Consider the following 23,051-nt stretch of genomic DNA (forward strand, 5'->3'; position numbering starts at 1 on the left):
GTTAACAACAACAGGCATATCGATGCCTATGAGAGTGTAGAAATAAGTAAACATAATAATATTATGACAGCGCCACCTGCCCGCGAATAAATTATGCATTACTGTCGATAATTCTGTCAAATACAGATCTCGAGCTTGAGAGTTACAAGCGAACTGACAAACAAACAAACATACACACACATGTAGAAATAATTTTAATAATAACGAAATTGACGAATTGGTTTCTCTCACTAATTTGTATGAAACAAAACCGGTTCCAGGTAGAAGGTTGCTTTCAGCAGTCGCCCATCATATTTTGCAACAAAACCATTCCATAGACTTCAGTTCATTAAGATTAGTTAGACAAGTTAACAACAACAGGCATATCGATGCCTATGAGAGTGTAGAAATAAGTAAACATAATAATATTATGAATAACGATGGTGGACCAATACCTAATAGCATATATAGCTTGTTAAAATAATATTTTATTTTGTAAAATTAATTTAAGATAAGGAATTGATTTTATTTAATTTTATATAGCTTATAATATTTTAATTATTAGGTTTATCTAGCTATTATATAAAAACACATTGTAAAATTCATTCAAGACTAGTAGATAAGGCAATATGTGAAATTAATTTCTTATAGCTTATATTTCAATTATTAGATTTACCTGACTATTACATAAGGACACATTGTAAAATTAAATTTAAGACAAGCAGATAAGGCAAATTGTAAAATTAATTTAGGACACTCAAGACGCAGGTACCTAGAACAGGTATCTATGGTATAAATAAGGTCAGCTTTGTAAGTATGATTAGTTTGATCTTCCTCTTGAAGATGATCACTTGGTGATCGAAATACGTGTCGAGGTGTTAAAATAACGGTTTGGTCTCGGGAAAAAACTCTAGTATTAATCACTATTTATTTCGTTCAGTCTTAAAAAATTAATGTAGTTTAAACATTAATTTTTTTTTCATGAAATCATAATTTCTTATTGTAAGCAGGACCATTCAGTACATACCATGAACAAAGCTGATACATTACCTAAAAAAATAGTGTTCGTTTCACAGTCAAGACCAACTTGTTTTTCAAAAACTGAAAACATTCTTGAAATCAGTTTCTTACAAAAAGAGGTCAATCTCACTATCTATTATGATGCACGCTATATGTATTAGGAATAGTTAATAATTTTCAAAACTCTCACCTCTTTTGATCTAGTTGGCACCATGAAGGGTGACGTGTTAGTAAAACTCATTCCTAAAAAACCCCTTTCAATAGCTTGAAGACTGTAGATCCCCGCTATGCCGAAGTGATTGGAGTCTGAAACAAAAAACATTCATAATAGTTAATAAACGAAACTGCAATAAATTCTAGTAGGTAGATGTAGAATCTGATTCTTCAAAATTTAGATTGAGATTGATTCAGAAATATGTCGCTGCGCTACCTGCGCTTTATTGAACTTTATTTTGTTCGATGGCACTGAGGTGTACGTCAATGTCTTCTAAATATAAATACGAAGAAGAGAGCAAAAACGGATAAAATCCACAATAATCAAGAAAATGAAATATTGCAGGGCAGGGCCTCTGAACTGTGAGGTTTCCCTGCTCGCCCCTTCCTGTTTCCATCGCACATACTTTTCAAGTGAGAGGAAGGGGTGTGTTCTAATCTTGACGATAAGCAAATCATCGAACCATTCTTCTTGCACATTGATAATGAATGCTAAAGTAATTCTGTTAATTTCGACTCTGATTCGATTTTACAATTCCTGTAAATTTCCCTGTCTATCTACATAGATTATCGATTTCAAATAACCTTACAAAAAATTCAGCGGCCCAGTCTATCGGTTCGCATCTACTAATACACAGTCATTCAAAAACTCGCGCAGATAATGCGCATTGTGCGGGGTTTCACTCACCATCGTGTCGGAACCAGAACAGGTATTAGTTCGTTTCTTAATAAGTCTAATTAACGCTCCTACGTGAGAGTTTAAAAAAAATAAGGTCCAATAACCATATCGTTATCCTTGTCCAATCATCAACTTTCCAAGGGTGTTAAGTATAGTCGTTAATCATCCTGTGAAGTTTATCCCTACTCTAATATCTGCAATTTTTATGATTCACTGAACCATTAAGGCAAAACGTAACCGCATCAAAAAACATAATCTGTTCAATAAAACGTGGATTTCGGTTACAAAAACTGCATAATTCCACCGAACTCGATACGGCGATTAGGATCATCTTCAAAGAGTTGTTGATGTAGCAGTACTTTTTACTGATGAACTTTTCTGCTTTCAGAATACGTGTTGAGATATGTCATTGTCTTCTGCAATTTGAAGGGATTATTTTCTTCACTTGAAAAGACATAAAATTCTAAGCTTTATTCTATTTTAGTGCGTTCAACGTTCGGAATATGTTCGACATGACCATTTCTGTAATTTTTTTCTGAATCTCACTAACTGTTGAACGACTTATATTTGGATATTTTGCATTGAACAAACTGCATATCTCTTAATGTCTTCTGGTTTCAATTGAAATTTCTATGCGTTGGGTTTCACTTGAAACAGCCATAGTTTACTTTCAAAACCTTTTTCATTTAGAATATGTGGTGACTATTTCACACAACTTCTTGTGTTGATATTTTAACTGATATTTATTTGACAATAATTTGCTTTTTACTACATTATTGGTTTTTTTCATCCATTTCATTCTATGATCTAGGTAGCTACATAAAATATCAAGTATAAGGTATACGAACTCCACCGAAACGTAATATTCAACTGTGATATGTTCAATTTCAATATAGATTAAAAACGTTCGGCTTGTGATAAAGGAAAATCAAATAAAGCTCATGGTCCCGGAAATATTTCACCGAAAGTGATCAAAGCTCTGTCCCTAAATGACACTGAATACACTTTGGCTCTTTACAATCATCTCGCAATGATATACAAAATTGGGCAAAATTGCTGCTTCTGAAGGAACCGGAGAAATCAGTCCAATATTCCGCAATTATTAAACTCATATGTCTGTTAGATTCGGAAGGAAAACTCTATAAACAACTGATACTAATAGGATTGAAGAATGAGTTGATACGATCGGGTGGGCTATCACCGAGGAGTTCCGCAAGGATCAGTCCTTGGCTCCATATCTTGGAATGTACTCTATGTACTGACTCCTTAGACTGGAGCAACCAAAGGGAGTTACACTGATCAGTTTTTGCAATGATATCGCTTGAGTAGTGGCCGCCAAAGAAGAAGAGGGCATTGATGATTCAGCAAATACTGCACTTCTGTGTGTTACCAACTAGTTGGAGTTCTCCTGACAAAAAAAGGAAATGGATTCTGCACACTTCAAAGTTCAAAGTGTGACAATAACACCTAAAAATAGTATTAAATACTTTGGAGTTTGGCCAGATATCGGTAGACCTCGTTCTCAAAAATAATACTCCTTAGTTGTAGCCCTCTCCAAGAATTTGTACAATCATCGGTGGTCGGTTATCGAAAATCAAAAGTAATTTGTCAAGACTCACAAGTCTTCAGGGAATGACGGCTCTTAGAATTTGTTGTGCATACAGAACTAACTGTCTCAGCTGAAGCAGCGGAGGTGATATTCGGTGTTCCTTCCATTGAATTCCTAATTCAGGAAAAGAAGGAAAAGTACAAGGGAGAAGAAAAACAGTAGTCAAGAAAAGATTGATGACATGATGGCAAAACAAATGGGACAGTGGAAAATTTGGAATATGGACATATCAGTGAATCCCAAATATTCATGAGTAGTCGATAAGCCGTTACAAAAAGTGGACTACTATTCCACCCAGGCAATTTCCGGACACGGATGCTTCAGATAAATGCCTACGATAGAGGAAAGAAATATTTTGAAAATTGTCCATATTGGGATCAACAAGATGATGCGAAACATATGCATCTACTGTCTTAGATGGAAACGTATCAGTCAGAAATAAGCAGAGGCAACAATGGAGAATTTTGGGGCTGAAGTTATCATGAGAAACCTCATTTCAGATGAGGAAAAATGGAAAATCGCCTATAAGGCGATTAGGACTATTGTCAAATATGAAGATGATGAAAGAAATGTGGGATTAACTGAAAACGACAACGTCTTCCAATGAAGTAATGCACAAGCAGTTCCAATGAAAGGTGTGGAGCGAATGAAGGAGACGTTTCAGGTGGTAAAAATACACCACTACGAAACGACCGTAATCTTTTGAAAATGTCCTCTTCTTTGACAAAAAAAGGTATACAAACTAGTGTAATCGGAAAGATAAGAGCTTTGGCGATATCCTTAAGAAGTCAAATTTCGCATTTGTTTCGTATAAAAATTCTCATAAAAGACGAGCGCCAAACTTTGAAAGGAACAATAAACGATTGTAATTTGTTGAATAAAGAATTTGTTCCGTAATTAATTCCTTTGCTGTGTATAATAATTAATTTTCAGTTGTATTCATACATGTGATGCTTATGTTTATAAATACAATTAACCAAAGTTTCAGCCAAATTATCCTAAAATTATTTTTCTGAAGAATATTTAATTTGTTGAAATGCCATATATTTTTCATTTATGAATCGTGAAATGAATGAAATCAGGAAAAAGCATATTTAGAATTCTAAAAAGGTGAATGTCATGGTCAGTATTTTGGTGAATCCTATAATTGGTTCGATATTCTTGGATGAAAATTTGAAAGGACAAATCTTTGATGAATTATCAAGGGAAACAATACAAGCTCTCATAGTTGTAGAAATAATCCAGTTAGACCCGAATTGAAAAATTTCTCCAATAGATGAATCACTCACACTATTCCAATGAATAAATTGGAAGAAAAGGACTAGCAGAACAGTCTCCCCGTTCATTTGACCTAGACTTTTGTCCATTGAGACCTAAATCACATGAGAAAATAAATAACGAAAAATTAGATAACATTTTCTCATCTAGAAAAACATCTTCGAAAAACTCGAAAAAAGAAATGTTTTTTATTTTAGTCATGTTTTAAGTCATGTTGAATTTTTGTCAGTATTTTTCAGACTACCATTTGGGTGAACGTTTTTGATCTACACTTTTGAGAATTGTGACATGGACGTTTATTATCTGGTATAATCTAATTATTGAATCTATTGAATTCAAATGCATATCGCTGGAAGAAAAAAATGAGTTGGACTATGAAGAATAAAAGATTCCAAACTCACTAGGGTTTTTCTTCAATTATAGCATAAAAAACATGGTCAGTAATAGTCATTACAATTGTTTGAAGGTGGCTGACAATGTTTCGTGATGTATTTCATCAGTTCGAACTTACATTGTCTAATATAATATAAATTGATTTGAAACCCCTGGAAAAAAATTGAAAAAAGATTAACCGAAAATAACAATTTTATGAAACAAAAAACTGAAATTACAAAGAAATAACATACAAGCAACAACCAAAAAAAAAATAAAAAATAGAAATATTAATAAAAGCTGAAAATTGAAAAATATTATCAACAAAAAATGAAAAATTAAAATTAAAAAATTCCAAACCAAGTTACGTCACGACGTTTCGATTGTTAGTATCCACAAGTTATCACCCGAAGACGATTGTGGATATTAACAATCGAAACGTCGTGACGTTTTTAATTTTTCATTTTTTGTTAATAATATTTTTTAATTTTCAGCTTTTATTAATATTTCAATTTTTTGTTTTTTTGGTTGTTGCTTGTATGTTATTTCTTTGTAATTTCAGTTTTTTTTAATAAAATTGTTATTTTCGGTTGATTTAAAAAATTTTTTTTTTCAGGGATTTCAAATCAATTTATATTATATTAGACAATGGAAGATTTCTTGATTGATTACTATTCCTTCTCCCTCAATGGATACTTCAAAAGAACTGTCACTTCTTTCTCATCCTTAGTTTTTGATGGCGTCAGAACATACGTATTGATTTCATTTCAAGAATCCACTGCATTTATACAATTCGCATTAGGACTATTCATTATTAGTTTTAAGTATTTTTGAGTGTGAACCTTCCAAAAATTTCGATAACTATTTCAAAATTATATCAAAGAATGAATAGTATTATCATATTGTTATAATGAAAAGAAACACTAAATTTTACATGGAACTTCTAGCTTGTTCTAGAGTTGGTTGAATTTCTTCACACTGTTTCAAAATCTTCTCTCCTTTACGTGTATATGAGGGATCGAACATTTTTCCTTCTGGATTTTCCCTGAACAAAAATTCCGCAAGAAAGTCAACAGGATCCTCAGGTTTCATTTTAGCAACCTCGATCAAACCTTTAGATAGTGTAGGAAATATATATTTCATCAAATAGGAACGTTGTGGTTCACTTTGAGCAATTAATATTTTCTCTTCTTCTTTTTGAAGCATTTCGAATGTTTCTGTCCATTTTTCCATTTTTTCTTGGTGTTCTTTTTCCGCCTTTTCTTCCAATAATCTCTTCTCAATTCGACCCTCTTCCTCTAGTAGCCGTCTTTGTTCCATCTCCAATTTTCTGATTGTATCCTCCTCTTCCGCAGTTAACCCAAATCCAGGTATTGGTTTACCAAAAATGCCACAAACAAAATCAAATATACAATCCAGATTTCTTTCTTCTTGTGTCTCTTCATCAACCAAACTCACTAGGTATGGATGAATTCCAACTTCATCGAAGAAGTTAAGAACACTTTTTTCTTCATTGTTGTTTTCTCGAAATTCCGCCAATCTTCTCAGCATGTTCACCTCATCGTAGTGGGTACCCTGTATTAGTCTTTGAGGAAGTTTCATAACCCTTTCACAAAGGAATTCATCTGTCGCCTCTAAACTGATGACATAATCAGGAATAATTTTATCGCTAGCATTACCTATCAGCGAACCTACTTGCTTGGCTTCGGTTCCATCCTCACCTGCACCACCTTCTCCCGGAACTTCTACACCAATTTTACCCCCTTCTTCTTGATTTCCTCCTTCGGCGGCCTGCCCGAATATCTCCTTTGCCTGTTCGATAGTTTTCGGAAATCCATCTAAAACATATCCGCGAGTTTGACACAACTCTTTGGCCAAAAATGATTTCATCAACCGCACAACATACTCATCTGGGAGACGCTTATTTTCACTTTTGTCTATCAGCGTCATTATATCCTTAATCTGTTCCTGCCAGTCTTCAACATCTACATTCACTTCATCTTCCTCCTCAATTTCTTCGTCTTCTTCGTCGTCTTCATCTTCTTCGTCTTCATCTTTCTTTTCTTTGGCAACTTTCTTAGCTTTCAGCCGAATTTTTTCGTTTTCTCTTTCGATATTCTGATGAAGTTCTTCTAGGGTTTCTTCTATCATAGTTTTGACAGATATGTAATGAGCCCCATAATGCTGGCATAGTCTTTCGGCAAGTTTTGTCTTTCCAGAAGCTGGTGGTCCATGAATTATGACCTTCAGAGGTTTTAACTCTTCTATTGTCTCATTTGTGATTATTTTCGACATAATTTATCTCAAATGTGTATTTCGTGAATGTCAGTTTTTGACAAGGTCATCAATGTGAAAAATCCTCCTGTTTTCGTTTTTTGAATAGAAGCATCAGCTGGAATTTTGAATCGACTTAGTTCAAATAAGTCATCAAGGAACCAACAAATTTAGATTATGTTTAGGAAAATAGATCAATGTTATCTAATATATTAAAATTTCGTGTTTGTGTTTATTCGTGGAATTGCTCAACTCGCTACGATCGTTTCGCAAACTTTTTCACTCACAAAATAAAAAGCTACTTTTAACACTCATATCGAAATAACTATTCTGACATACATTCTGATATTTTTAGTTGTCCCATGATGGTGTCGACTATTGATTTCTGTTTTTTAGGATCCATGGTTGTGCATCTGAATATCTTTCATATGAAATTATTAAATGAAACTAACAAAACAGTAAGTTTGAAAGGCAAGAAAAATTGGGTGAATTGTTTTTCAAATTTTCCAACGCGAGGAAAGGAGGAAATCTATTTCAGTGTCTATTATGAATACTTGGTGTACAAATTAAGAAATCAAAAGCGATACAGCTTGTTAAATAAAGAAAAAGATTTGAGAAGTCTCTCTCTCTCTCTCTGTCTCTCGCTCTCATAGTCTTCTAACAAACGCACATTTAGTGGGCGGGACTATAACGGAATTCAGAAAGATCTTCCTACATGTGACAAGCTGTGCCCATGTAAAATAGTATTCGAACAAGTATGAGGAGTAATGACAAGACCATCTTAAGTGTTCGTGTCTGGAAGAAATACTTGTCTATAATATTTTCTGTCGATATTTGTCAATTTATTCATGAGTTTTCTTGTATAGTATTGAATAAGCCGGAACCAAAAATTGGGTATTTTCTAAACATTCGACCTTCCACACAAAAACCTATAAAATATTCAGAATCATAATGGTTCCGTAGAACAAATCTTCAGAACGAACAAAATGTTTCAGTAAAATTTGGAATTGTTTAATTAACCGCGTTGAAATTGCCAATTCCTTTAACAAATTTGGTCAAGAATTCTATTTATTACAATGGGGTCAAGATGTTCAATCACTTGCCCTCAGATATAAAACAGGCAAATTTGGCCAACAAAATGTTTAGAATAAAAGTAAAAATATTTTTGGCTGATAGACCCTATTATAATTTGCAAGAGATAAATTTACGTGACAAAATGTGCATATTTGAATTTAGGTTATATAAGATTTTTGTTTACATTCTTGTTTGGATATGAGTGTTTGATTGTCTGGTGCAATGAGTGTGTATTAATGTAAAGTTATATATAAGTATATATGTTCATATGTCTATTATATAAATGTTGATAATACTTTCAAACAAGTTTGTACACAACCATGTTGAAATTTTGGCGTCAGGTGTATGTTCTAACTTTACTTTTTTGAAGGTGTTTTTATATTCACATTCTATATTTCTATATTCACATTTGAATTAATTTTTCACAAGCTTTGTCCACAAGATTCATTCTTAATAATAACAATAAAGTATATTATTATTATTATTTTTCACCGTAGTGTGCGCTGGTCAGGCCCTATCCCCCGAAGCCCAGATACATTCGGTAGGGCGCGCCAGCATTATCAACCAGTGACCACTCCCCACACCGTGGGGTAAGTCATCATTAGGTCCGAGAATCATGTGTTCTGAGTAAAAACTCCACGACAAATATCGTTTTGCTCTGGTGGTCGAGAAGGACTACATCAGGCTTATTAGCTTGTATGAGCCTGAGGGTGGGGAACGAATAGTTTCAATAAATTTGGCACTTCTCGTTTCCCACAACGGATTCAATATCCCCCAGAGCGTAGGGCAACACCTGTGTCTCGTCAATACCGTAAGAGTGCCGTAGATGATAATGTAGCACTCTAGGGGCCGCGTTATGTCGATGGATATAGACCGAGACCGCATATGCTGGACATGCTGATAGCAAGTGCATTAGGGTCACGGGCGCCTCGCGACAGGCCCTGCACCTTGTGTCAGAAACCTCTATACCCATCACGCGACTGTGGTAGACTAAGGTGTTGAAGACACCATCCTGGCAAGCCATGATGAACCCCTCAGTGTCCGATTTTAGCCCACTTACTTAGCAAAAGTAAGGTTATCTCTGCGGCTCTTATCTGAGCTTTTTTCTGAACGGGTTCCAACTCGGTGACAGAGTTGTGGTCACCTTTAGGTCAGCTGCTCGGGCAGCTCCCCTAAAGAGAAATGCTCCAATTCCTGCTCTCTCATGATCACGGACCATACATTTTTTTTCACCGTACTGTGCGCTGGTCAGGCCCTATCCCCCGAAACCCCGATACATTCGGGAGGGCGCGCCAGCCGAGAATCATGTGCCCTGAGCAAGCGCAGTGAGCCAAAAATGACAGCCTTCTGCATCTGTGCGGCTAAGATTTCTGCCTCAGTGCGGCAAGCCAGTATGATTTTGAGATTCGAGAGTAGAGAGGACATCATTCCACCAAGGACTCCAATAATCAGAACAACCATCTTGACAGAGTGATCTGGATAGAGTCTGCGGAGTTCGAAGAGAAAATCTCGATATTTCATCCGTTTCATTATTATTATTTTTTTCAACCGTATTGTGCGCTGGTCAGGCCCTATCTTCCGAAGCGACGATACATTCGAGAGGGCGCGCCAGCATTATCAACCAATGACCACTCCCTACAACCGTGGGGTAAGTGATCATTGGGTCCGAGAATCATGTGCCCTGAGCAAGCGCAGTGAGCCAAGAATGACAGCCTTCTGCATCTGTACCAAGGAATCCAATAATCAGAACAACCATCTTGACAGAATGGTCTGGATAGAGTCTGCAGAGTTCGAAGAGAAAATCTCGATATTTTATCCGTTTTTCCTCCTCTTTTCGGACGATATTCGTCTCGCCAGGAGCTGAAAACTCCATGACAAATATCGTTTTGCTCTGGTGATCGACAAGGCCCAGATCAGGTTTATTAGCTTGTATGAGCCTGAGGGTGGGGAACGAATAGTTCCAATAAATTCGGCACTTCTCGTTCCCCACAACGGATTCAGTATCCCCCGGAGCATAGGAAAACACCGGTGTCTCGTCAATATCGTAAGAGTGCCGTAGATGGTAATATAGCACTCTTAGGGCCGCGTTATGTCGATGGATATAGGTCGAGACCGCATATGCTGGACATGATAGCAAGTGCATTAGGGTGTCGGGCGCCTCGCGGCAGGCCCTGCACCTTTTTCCACCAATAAGTATTCAGCCCATCTGGGCCTGGAGCAGCAAAGTTCTTGGAACATACAAGGGCTCTTCGAACGGCATGCGGGGTAATCGGGTTGCGCAGTTCATTGAGCTCAGGATGTCGAAGCTTTCTGTTGACAGCTTGGAACTACGCTTGGGTCCACCGGGTGGTTAGCCCTGTGGACTCACGACCGGCACCGGAAAGAGAATAGAGTTCTCCTTCCCGGGTGCGCCTGGGCTGCCGATCCGGTTTTGCACCAGTTGCTCGGGTAAGTGGTGTCGCAACTCACCAAAGGTCATGGGTGTTAGTGGCCATCCCTGCTTATTTATTACTATTTTTTTTCACCGTAGTGTGTGCTGGCCAGGCCCTATCCCCCGAAGCCCCGATACAACTCACCAAAGGCCATGGGTGTTAGTGGCCATCCCTGCTTATTTATTATTATTATTTTTTTTTCACCGTAGTGTGCGCTGGTCAGGCCCTATCCCCCGAAGCCCCGATACATTCGGGAGGGCGCGCCAGCATAATCAACCAATGACCACTCCCCACACCGTGGGGTAAGTGATCATTGGGTCCGAGAATCATGTGCCCTGAGCAAACGCAGTGAGCCAAGAATGACAGCCTTCTGCATCTGTGCGGCTAAGATATCTGCCTTAGTGCGGCAAGCCGGTGATTTTGAGATTCGAGAGTAGAGAAGACATCATTCCACCAAGGACTCCAATAATCAGAACGACCATCTTGACAGAGTGATCTGGACAGAGTCTGCGGAGTTCGAAGAGAAAATCTCGATATTTTATCAGTTTTTCCTCCTCTTTTCTGACGATATTCGTCTCGCCAGGAGCTGAATACTCCACGACAAATATCGTTTTGGTCTGGTGGTCGAGAAGGACTACATCAGGCTTATTAGCTTGTATGAGCCTGAGGGTGAGGAACGAATAGTTCCAATAAATTCGGCACTTCTCGTTCCCCACAACGGATTCAATATCCCCCGGAGCGTAGGGCAACACCGGTGTCTCGTCAATACCGTAAGAGTGCCGTAGATGGTAGTATATCACTCTTAGGGCCGCGTTATGTCGATGGATATAGGCCGAGACCGCATATGCTGGACATGCTGATAGCAAGTGCATTAGGGTCTCGGGCGCCTCGCGGCAGGCCCTGCACCTTGTGTCACCTATACCCATCACGCGACTGCGGTAGACTAAGGTGTTGAAGACACCATCCTGGCAAGCCATGATGAACCCCTCAGTTTCCGACTTCAGCCCACTCGACCTGAGAAAAGCGAACGTCAGGCGCTTTGATAAGCCAAGGTCTTCAATATTATTGAAGAAGACCCATGCATTGGCTTATCCCTGTGTCTCCGCAGAAGTGAGGTGATCTCTGCGGCTTTTATCTGAGCTTTTTGCTGAACGGGTTCCAACTCGGTGACAGAGTTGTAGTCACCTCGTTCAGAGTCGAAAACTATACCGAGTTCATCAGCTGCTCGAGCAGCTGCCCTAAGGAGAAATGCTCCAATTCCTGCTCTCTCATGGTCACGGACCATGCAGAGAAGGGGATCCGAACTCCTGACGACTTTACAGGCTGTATCCAGTACCATTCTGTCATGTAGACACTCCAAACTCAAAAGTCCACGACCTCCCTGTTGTCGGGGGAAGTACAACCGTGGAACGGACGATTTGGGATGCAAACTCCTATAGAGATGCATCATTTTTCGGGTCCTTACGTCGAGTTGATACAGCTCCTCCCGAGTCCACTTCACTACTCCAAACGAGTAGAGTAAGATTGGAACGGCAAGCATATTTGTTGCAGCAACTTTGTTCTTCCCCGACAGCTCCGATGACCAGATCTGTAGAAGTTTGTGCTGATACTTGCCGCGGAGAGAGTTTTTCACTGCAGTTACCTCTTGTGAGTGGCGTTGTTCCACCCCGAGGTAAGTATACGTCTCTCCGGCATCCAGATGGTGTAGGATGCTTCCATCTACGAGCTGCACATCCTCTCCGTAGTCCCCGCATCGTCCTCTTTTGAGATGAACCATTGCACATTTGTCTATCCCGAATTTCATACCGATAGCATGCGTGTACTCTTCCACCACCCTCAAGGACTGATGGAGATCCTTCTCTCCAGAGGCATAAAGTTCCGGGGGTGCCACAGTTATACCCTCGAGTGTTTCTGAGCGCAACGGATAATGGCAATAGTGAGATGCAGAATAGAAGGGGACTGAGGCAATCACCCTGAAATATACCCCTTCTGAAAGTGACCCACCCTGTTTGGACTTTTGCTTGACCAGAAGATGGTGAAGCGAGTTATTATTATTATTATTATTATTATCATTATTATATGTGATGACTCCAATTTAGTACATCGTACATCGTACATGGAAAGTATTCATGATAATAAACACAAATGTTGATTATTAGAGATTACTAATTGGTAACCATCAGGTACAAAGCAGGTAAATTATTGTTACTAATGATTCGACTGATTCTAGTAATTTTTTCATAATTCATAGTATTGAAAACTCATGTGAATTCAAAAACTCTAGAAGAGTGTTTCAGTTATAGTATTGACGGACAATGCTTTTTTTAGATTCATTCTACGCCAGAGGTTCCAGTTCTATTTTCCATTCTCATCAACACTAAGTCAACTCTGAAAGATTGCATTACTTACGATGAGCTACGACCATTCCAATTCCTGCTTTGCGAGCCTTTTCTATAGCAAGATCCATGCAAAATTTACCAATAACTGCTCCAAAACCGTTATTGCCGTCGACTACAGCGGTGGCCATAGTTTCTTTTTCAATAGTACATGTTGCGTTTGGACTTGTGAATCCACCTTGTACATCTCTCAAATACATTTCTGAAAAAAAATCAACTATGAAAATATTCACTGACAACAAACAATTACTTATTGTTTATAATCCTTATATACTGATCCTGATTGAGGAAACGGAATGAGTTTGGTTTTTGTATGGAACTGGCTTAATGTTCAATTTTTATTCAGCTTGCTCTGTTTGTCTGTTTCGGTCAAATTCAGTAATTGAAGTTCGACTCTCTTTCTATTGACAGATTGATCTGCTATTTGGTACACACATTTGGTTTTGATGACAATACAATTTAATAAATTCCGTATCATTGTAAAACCAAGATGGTCGCAGCTACAAAATGGCAAATTACATATTGAATCACATGTACCTCAAAATGGGAATCAAATGACAGGGCTTGATTAGTAGAACAGAAGTACACTTTGAAAAAGATGCAAATTAAAGGTAGGTATCTGTAGAGTAGGGAGGGTGAGTGTAGACACACAACACTTAGGCCACATGTGACTCCCGAAGAGTTGTCCTCCTAGGTCATCGTCCATCCTGTCATTTCCAGGAAGGTGAACAGGTCACTAGAAGACATCTCCTTTATATTGGCAGGTGTAGGCCAAGACTCGCTGAAACACATACTTTCTTTGGCAACCTTGAGGTGTCTTACGGTGGCCTCGGCGAAGGTTTTGAAAGGTATAGCGATATTACTGTCATTCCGCGGCTTCTTCAACCTTCTTGGGGTTCCCTCCGTGGAGGTGCTTTCCTGCAGGGGCAGCCGGTTCCTAGCTTTTATTCAAGGCGGAGCTCTTGGCGCCCGCCACAGGAAGTGTCCTTGCTTTGGAGATGATCTGCTATGTCCAGCCTCATTCCAAGCGGTAGATTGGGGTGGACATTTCTGTTCATCCCCAGCCACCGCCTAAGATTGAGGTGAGCACTTCTGTCCAGCATCAGGATTGGTTTTTGTTGTTTCTGTTTTTATGTTGTTTCATGTTCATGTGTTCCACGAGTAGCAAGGGAAGAGTTGGTCACTTCTGGCAGAGCCCCGCAATCAGGTAGGCTGATTACAATGAGGTTTCCCCCAGTTCCCCAAGGGAATCGTTCTTGACCGCATATCACCCTGCGGCCACTCAGCTGTCGGCACGATTCCTTTTGCTTTTGGGGGGTTTTAGTTTCCTTCACCCCACACCATGGATATCAAATGACAGGGCTGGACTAGTAGGATAAGTACACTTTGAAAATAAGAAACCGAAAACTTGAAAATAAAATAAGTAAAGAAATGTCGGGCGTATGTATTCAACATATTTACTCAGGTTACGCTTCGTCCAACGATTTTATTATTTTTTCATCTGATCAATACCGTATATGGCTGAGGAGAGTGATATGATGACTGCTACCGAGGACCTTCCAAATTATATTATTTTTTAGTTTTTAGTACATTATCTGAATTATTATTATTATTTCAGTGAAACCGTTTAACATATTTTTTTTCACTTATTTTATTTTATACGTTCACATTCGATTCACGCACAGTACTGACATTTTACACAATATTCTATGTACAATAGTTTGAAAAAATATTCAGGCCATTCATTATATGTATACTGAAACGGAGCATCAACATAATGGAATAATTCATTGACCACGAATCTCTAATATTCTAATGGGTTTTGGTGAACTCTTGAAATTGAACAAACAAATATAAATAATGATATCGTTAATGGTATCTACAGGGAGAATAAGGGTACTTATCGAACTAATATGACTTCATATTTTGACAGTATTCAAGTTTCATGAGATGAGTTAGTTGGTAATTCTACTTATAAAGTATAAAACTGGATGTTGCACCAATGTCATTTTTCAACGTATTCGGTCGTTCACTTTATATTTTGTTTTGAGAAGGAAAGTTTTCAGTTTGACGTTATTCTTGCTGGATTTGTGTATGTTCATTACCTAATCTATTCATTCCATGGCTGTAATGTCCTCTGTAATCGGCAGCTAATAAATTTTCCGCCACTATTTCAGCATGATTTTGATTACACCCAACAGCTTTGAAACAATCCACCATGAAGCGACGAGCTTCATCCAGACATACAATTGGATCATCACCTGAAAAATAAATTGCAGTTAAAACCATTTGTAAAATGTTGGGAAATCCATAGTTTCAAGATATTGATTTTTTTTATTCCAAATAATCATTGACAAATTCAATCACAATTTATCTACAACAGTTTTAAGCGTTATATTGAAAATCTCACTGTAAACTGTTTTAGTATGTTTTGAATGAATACTTAATGACATATCAAAAATGAAAAAAACATCAGAACCTAAATATTTGGAAAAGTGAATTGACAAAGATAATTTAAAAACATAAACATCGAGAAAAAAATGAATGGAATGTGAATACCAACTGGTGAAGAAAACAATGATTGTGACGTCAAATGAAAAAGAATTGTTAAAACAATAAATTGCAATAAAATGCAAACAGTATTGATGAAAATAAAATAATAAAGATAAATAATGGAAAAATGAAAGAAATAAATAAAAAATGAAAAGGTATTTCCAATAACATTCTTTATTTTAAGTGTTATCCACAATCGTCTTCAGGTAATAACTGAACCTGTAATATTCGCCAAGAAACATTGTCAACCATATTCAAAAACATCATCAGCTTTTATTATGATGGAACCACTAAAAAATATAGATACAAATGGTAAGTCCGACACCAAATACATGTAGAACTGTAAGTTAGTGGGTACGTAGGTTAAAACCGAGTAACTACTACGCACGGTAGATTCGGTGCGGGTAATCGCCATCAACATAAATGATCTTGCAACGGTTGGAACCGCGAAGTTTGAATGTCTTTATTCTTGTATGGATGCCGGTGGTCAGCAATTCGTATATTTGGCCAATTACGTAATGAATAAGGACCCAGTGAATTCAAATTTGTCAATGTGATTCTTTACAAAACCACTAAGAAGAGAAATAATAATGAAGATAATTTAGGGGTGATTGTCACCTTCGCTTCCAGTGAAAAAATAGATGGGTTCTAAAATGTCGGTGATGTTCTTAATAAGGGTTAGTAAATGGCTTGTTTTCATTTTTTGGTGGTTTGAGGTGAATTGAAAAATCATATTCAGTATTAATTTTATCAATAGTCCAGTCTAAACTTGACAGTGAACTTGAGAGAGAACTGAGTTTTATCAAATTATCTAATAGAACAATTCGTTGAGGCCAGTCTCAAATTACCTACACTGTGGGTTAATGAACTGACACCTATCGAAAAACAACTAGTACCCTGGCTAATACCACGAGGAATTGGGCAAAATCGGATAAGTGGTTGGTTACCTTGTTCACAGGCATATGGGACGATGATAATCATGTTATTTGTCGTTTGCTTTTGCCTAGTTCAAAGAATGGTACTCTGAAAAGAATTCGATTCTCAATTATGGAAAATTATTGACTTCGTGTTGATGATAGACATTACCTTGCACTGACGTGTGGCGAAACAGTTCGAAACCGGTCTGCAAGTGTGCTCCAATAATTGAAAATCGATTTTGGCAGTTGTATCGCCAACAGCATATGAAATAACTTCAGTGAAGAATCCTGCACTGACACCTGTCCGATATAACCCAACGCCCTTCGTGGTATTAGTCAGGGGAGTAGTTGTTTTCTGATAGGTGTTAGTCATCTATAGTGTAGGTGATTCGAGACTGGCGTGAACGAATTGCTCTTTTAGATTATTTGATTTACAGCCATTTACCAGATCTATCCCAATTCAAGAAACGATAATAAGCGTTATACTTTGGTATCTGAATTTCCATTGTATAAAAACAATGAATACAACTCTTCAGTGTCGGATAGATCAGAAATATATAAGTTGATTTGTAGTTCCTGCCCAAAACTTCATATTGGCCAAACGGGTAGAACCTTCTTCCAACCACGAGTGTGACATATAGATAGATTTGAAATTCAATCTTTCGGAATGCTAGGAAATTAATATAGTTGGGAATTCTGAAAATATACTAAATGACTATTGCATTTGTTTTTCAATGTGGAAATTGGTGATTAGTTCATTACATGTGGATTCAATGAATTCGTGAATTCTCTTACAATTAGAGGTAAAAGTGGATCCTCAAGCATTTTTCCAATTGCCAGAACTGTAATACTCTTTCAGATGCACGTTTCACAAACCAATATGGCATTTTCAGGAAGTGAAAAAAACTAAGTAGTTTTCTTGGATGATGTTTAAATTTTCACTTAGTTTATACCTGAACTCAGGTGAAATTGTTAGTCATTGAGTAGGGAGAAGGAAGGTATTCTACCTACCTACATTATATGAAGCAGTAATTAGGTAGAACTCAGTCAGTATGAACACGCCTGAGGAAGCTATAGTGAAACATGGGTTGCAGTAGCAACATTTCTCAAGCAACGAACAAATTTCTATATTTTTATGATCATTTCACAGCGATATAATGAACATAATTAGAAAACAATTATTGTAACTGAGTTCCACTACAAATTCACTAGATCAGGGGTTCCCAACCGGTGGTACGCGTACCACCAGTGGTGCGCGGGAACGTTTCAGGTGGTACGCGTGAGTGGTGTGAGCAACATGCTGTTAATAGCAAACATGACTCAGCTCAAGGGTCGCTAGAAAAACGAAATACCCATAACCCAGTGAACGACCTGACATCTTTGTTTTTCTATTACATTGGAATTTATAATTACTATGTAATAAAATAAGAAAACAGTTTAGGAATTTTACCTAAGAAGAAATAGTACAATTGTTGAGCAAAGGGTGTTTCATTTTTTACCTGTGGGTCTTCAAAAGGATTGTCTTTTACTTTCACTTGGCATTACAGGTTCGTAGTAGGTGTTGTAATTATTAATTCTGATTTCGTATAAGAAAACTGAACTATGAAACGATTTCTGACGTCCTCTTCTACTTCAAAGGATTGTGCTAAAAAACCTAAATTACCGGCCAATCGTAAATACGATGAAAGCTATTTCCACTACGGTTTTATAGTGAAGCCAGGGACTGAAACCTGTGACATTCCTATTCCTCAATGTGTTATATGTCTTGAAACACTTTCGAACCAATCCATGAAGCCTTCTTTACTGATGCGACACCAAAATACTGAGCACCCTGATTTGATTGGTGCGACAATTGAATTTTTTTTAATAGGAAATCTAATTTTTCAAAGAAAGAAACTCAATGTTTGACGAAGTTTGTCAATACTAATACTAACTTGGTAAAGGCGTCATACCTTGCTAGTTTAAGAATTGCAAAGGATGGAAAGCCTCACACAATAGGTGAGACGCTTTTACTGCCGGCTGCTGTGGATATAGTTCAAGCTGCGTTGGGAGAAAAGGCAGCCAAAGAAATTTAAAAAATACCACTGTCAAATAACACAGTAAAAAGACGTATTGACGATATGTCTAATAATATTGAAGAACAACTGGCATTGAAACTCCAAGAATGCACTTATTTTACACTTCAAGTTGACGAAAGCACTGATGTTACAAACATGGCGCAGCTACTTGTTTTCATGCGATTTGATTATAATGCAGAGGTGATGAAAGAGTTTTTTTTTTCTGCAAACCACTTGAATCAAATACCACAGCTGAACTCATTTTTAAAGTATTTGATGAATATGTGCTCAAAGAAGGCATTCCCTGGTCCAAGTGTATTGGCTTGTGTACAACAGATGTGACAAAAGCTATATCAGGAACATTGACAGGGCTAGCAGCAAAAATGAAGGGAAAATTTTGAACCGTCTCTTTAAACTTTGATCAAAAGTTTTTATGTTTTCAAGTGAAAAAAATCATGACATCAGAAAATTGTTTTCTGATGAAGAATGTTTGTTAAGATTGGCTTACCTAGCCGACATTTTTGACAAACTCAACACACTGAATTTGGGACTTCAGGGACCAAACAAATCAGCCTTCACAGCCAGTGACAAAATAAACTCCTTCAAAAGAAAGTTGGAAGATTCTCTCATCCATTTTTTTGTATCAGATGGAGTAGTAGAAAGCCAAAAACTTTCTTTCTCAAAAAGTTGGTCCTGTTTTGTTCACATATACAGGAGGAGAATCCATCTGCATCTGCCACATGTGGTTGCAGATATCATTGTTTACTTGGAAGACCTTAAAAAAAGCTTTAAGAAGTATTTCTCTGAAGATTATTCAAAAGTGGACTGGATCAGAAATCTTTTTTCGGGAACCTCACCAAATGAATTGGAACTAAAAGAAAATGTTATCGACCTTACAGAAGATAGTTCCATGAAATATTATTTTAAAGAGAAATCTTTAACTTATTTCTGAATCGGATGTAAAACCGAGAACCTTTTGCTCTTCCGGCAAGCTCTGCTGTTTTTGATGCCATTTGTTACGAGTTACTTGTGTGAGAGTGGATTTTCTGAACTATTGTACATAAAAAATAAATATAGAAGCAGAATAAGGTCTGAAGAGAACTTAAGAGTGAAGATAAGTTCCATTACTCTTAATGTTGATATTTTAATCACAGGCAAACAACAAGTTTCGCACTAAAGACTATAAAAGTATATTTTGTATGATGAATAATTTTTTGCTTTCTAATAATTTTTTATTTGTAGGTTTTTTGACTTATGGGTAATAAATAAAACTGTAAATTAATACCATTCTAATCTTTCTATTCCTCCTTTATTATAAGCATGTTATAAATAAACAAATATCTAACTATTAAATATGAAGTTTTCTCAGGAATTTAATTAAAAAAGACTTTGAACACTTTTAGAAGAGTAAAGATTATACGTTTATTAACATATTTAGGTCTAAAAAAGTCAAGTGGTACGCAGGTGCAAAAAGGTTAGGAACCCCTGCACTAGATGATTCACTTGAGGAAAAATGTTTATATAGTCGACTACGAGATATAGTCTACATCTACATAGATATACATGTGCACAAAACGTCAACCTTCATAATTTTTTATCTAATAACCAATACTTCTTTATTATAATTTATTAAATATACATTAATTTTGTTTTCGTTTCTTGCATAATGAGCAAATATGCACGTTTGTTTCATTTTTTCCAAATCCTGATAATGAAGTCGCTAAGTACGACTGTCAGAATAAATATTTGACTGACACTGAATCCCCTTTCAACAAAACGTTGGCATCTCTTATCTTGTTTACATTACAGAAATAACAAATGACAAAAATACTACCATATAGTGAGTTAAGTGAACTCCTGGATAATGAAACATGGCAAATAATGAAAACAAATAAGGTCAATTCGCAGAAATCACTCAGGTGTAACGTGAGTGCAGGCCCGTATCTAGGGGGGGCAAGCTGGGGCTTATGCCCTGTGAGGCGTTGTGTTATGGATGCTGTATTGTATCTATCCAAATGATCGACGTCACTCCAGATGTGTCCCATGCTGAACAAATGAGTCAGGTAATTTAATATGTGGCAATGTGTGTGAAATAAAAAAGTTTCATTGATTTTATAAAAGTTGCTGAAAAAACAGTAGAGGAAATTTGTCAAAACATTTAAAAAATGGCAGTTGATGATTCAGATATTGGCCTTTGACCGTGTAGCATGAGGGTTTGCTGACCAAACTTCGATGGTAAGGCTGTCGGATCATTTTTGTGTATGGCTCTCCAGCTTTCTGAAAGAACGATCCCTGCAAGAGGCCGTCGATGAATATCATCGACGCTGGTGTTCCCCAGGGATCCTTATTGTCTCCAACCCTCTTTATATCGTATATCAACGACTTATTAGAAAAAATCAAGAATCCAATATATTGCTTTGCTGACGACAATACACTTGTCTCGTCATTTCATTTGGATTCCAGGACATCGGCTACTAATGCATATCTTTACTGGCAGCAGGAGGTTGCATATCTCAATGAGGATCTAGAAGTAATTTGGATTTGGGGTGAAAGTAACCAGGTTCAATTCAGTACCACAGAAAACCAGGCATCGGTTTTCTCCAAAAAAATAAATGTCTCCAAACCGGATATAATAACGTCAGGTTGAATGGGGGTTAAAATGGACACCAATATGTCTCGCCACATTCATGTCGCTGTTTCCCAAAAGCTTGGAACACTGTTCCGAACCAAAAAACTGTACACTACTCGGAAACTTTTGATGCTTTATAAAACTCAAATCAGAATTTCTTTGGTATATTGTTCTCATGTATGGAGCTCCGCCCCTAAGTATACCCTGAAGCTGCTGGATTCTATACAGAAAAGAGCCATCCGCCTGATGGATACGAACATCTCTTGCAACATTGATAGTCTGGAACATCGAAGAAAGGTTGGAGATTTGTCTCTCTTCTATACATACTTTCACCGGAGGTATTCAAGTGACTTGGTACATTTGATTCCACTGAGAGCGATACATATCAGAAATACGCGACCGACGGTGGCTGCTCATCGTGTTATTACACCTCGAACTCCACTGTTTAAGAAATCTTTCATTAGGAGAACTGCGGTTATGTGGAATAAACTTCCTGAGAACGTTTTTCCAAATAATAATAATCTCTAGCGATTCAAATCCAATGGTAATCACTACTTTCGCATAGGCACCGCTCTTAGAGCGCCTTAAGGTTTTTCCTGTAGTGCTTGTGATCTGTCCTTGAGGAAAGAAATTGCCAGAAGTAGCGAAAGCCTTATAACGAGGCAGGTCATCTCTTGAGTATTATGAATATTTTTAAATATAGTTACACTAATGGATGGTCTGCTGGTCTGCTCAGAACTTCCAAAACGTAAAAACATTTCGATGAGATGTGTGAAGACGAATTACTGACACTCCAACATGTTCAACCATTTTCTTAAGAAATAATGATGGTGTTTGATAGAATCATATCAGAAATTAAAAAGAGGTTTGAATGTGCTATACCATGCTGACTTTGTATTTTGATTTTCTTAATGGTACTGATATTTTGAAAATGTCAATTGGAAAATGCGAAAGTATGAAGTAGATCTGGCTCGAAAATACGAGCGGGTTTGAGCACCGTTGAATTCTGCTAGGAACTGTTAGTTTTCAAAGAGCCAGCTCCACTTTTATTTGGTGATATAGAAAAGGATAACGGGTTCTATCTCTTGCAACAGATTTATGCGCATGATTTGCAGGATGCTTTACCTAATATTAGTATTGTCCTGTGAATTTACTCTATGCTTCCTACTGCATTCGCAAGTTATTAGCAAAGTTCTGGCAAATTAAAACTAATCAGAAAGTATTTGTTATCTTCTATGAGCCAAGAACGCTCATAGTCTCACAATCTTAATGATAGAAAATCGAATTGCACACGAGTTAAGTCATGACAAGGCCATAGATTTATTTGTTTGTTGAACAAAAAGTTAGTAGAGTAAAATTGTAATTTCAATTCACAATATGTATTAATACAGCGCATTTCTTTAATGTCCTCCCTCTTTTATTTTTTGAACTTTGAAATTTTTTGAAATTTGAGATGATGAAATTAATGCATGTATACTTTATTTTGAAGTAAAATTGACAGATGAAAAGAAAATTGAATCAAAAGGGGGGTCTTGTGATACATCATTTTGAAGCTCCTGACGAATACTT

General features: G+C 37.2%; 2 protein-coding genes across 5 annotated transcripts in view; both read right to left on the reverse strand.

Annotated features, from left to right (window-relative positions):
* Positions 1 to 23,051, reverse strand: part of LOC111511334 (uncharacterized oxidoreductase YjmC) — an 87,387-nt gene that overhangs the window by 24,861 nt on the left and 39,475 nt on the right. For all 4 annotated transcript variants that reach the window (XM_074178123.1, XM_074178122.1, XM_074178120.1 and 1 more), the window contains 3 exons: positions 15,432 to 15,587; positions 13,340 to 13,528; positions 1,190 to 1,305 (listed from right to left, as the gene is read on the reverse strand). In XM_074178123.1, the coding sequence (XP_074034224.1) occupies positions 1,190 to 1,305; positions 13,340 to 13,528; positions 15,432 to 15,587 (461 nt within the window). The remainder of the gene's footprint in view (positions 1 to 1,189; positions 1,306 to 13,339; positions 13,529 to 15,431; positions 15,588 to 23,051) is intronic.
* On the reverse strand, positions 6,040 to 7,718 carry LOC111511332 (adenylate kinase 7). The gene has a single exon (XM_023167349.2). The coding sequence runs from the start codon at positions 7,443 to 7,445 to the stop codon at positions 6,081 to 6,083; it is 1,365 nt and encodes a 454-aa protein (XP_023023117.2). The 5' UTR covers positions 7,446 to 7,718; the 3' UTR covers positions 6,040 to 6,080.

The sequence above is a fragment of the Leptinotarsa decemlineata genome, unplaced genomic scaffold, assembly GCF_025532065.1.
Source record: "Leptinotarsa decemlineata unplaced genomic scaffold, Ldec_3_MD MMD2_tig00003348_RagTag_RagTag, whole genome shotgun sequence".
Lineage (NCBI taxonomy): Eukaryota > Metazoa > Arthropoda > Insecta > Coleoptera > Chrysomelidae > Leptinotarsa > Leptinotarsa decemlineata.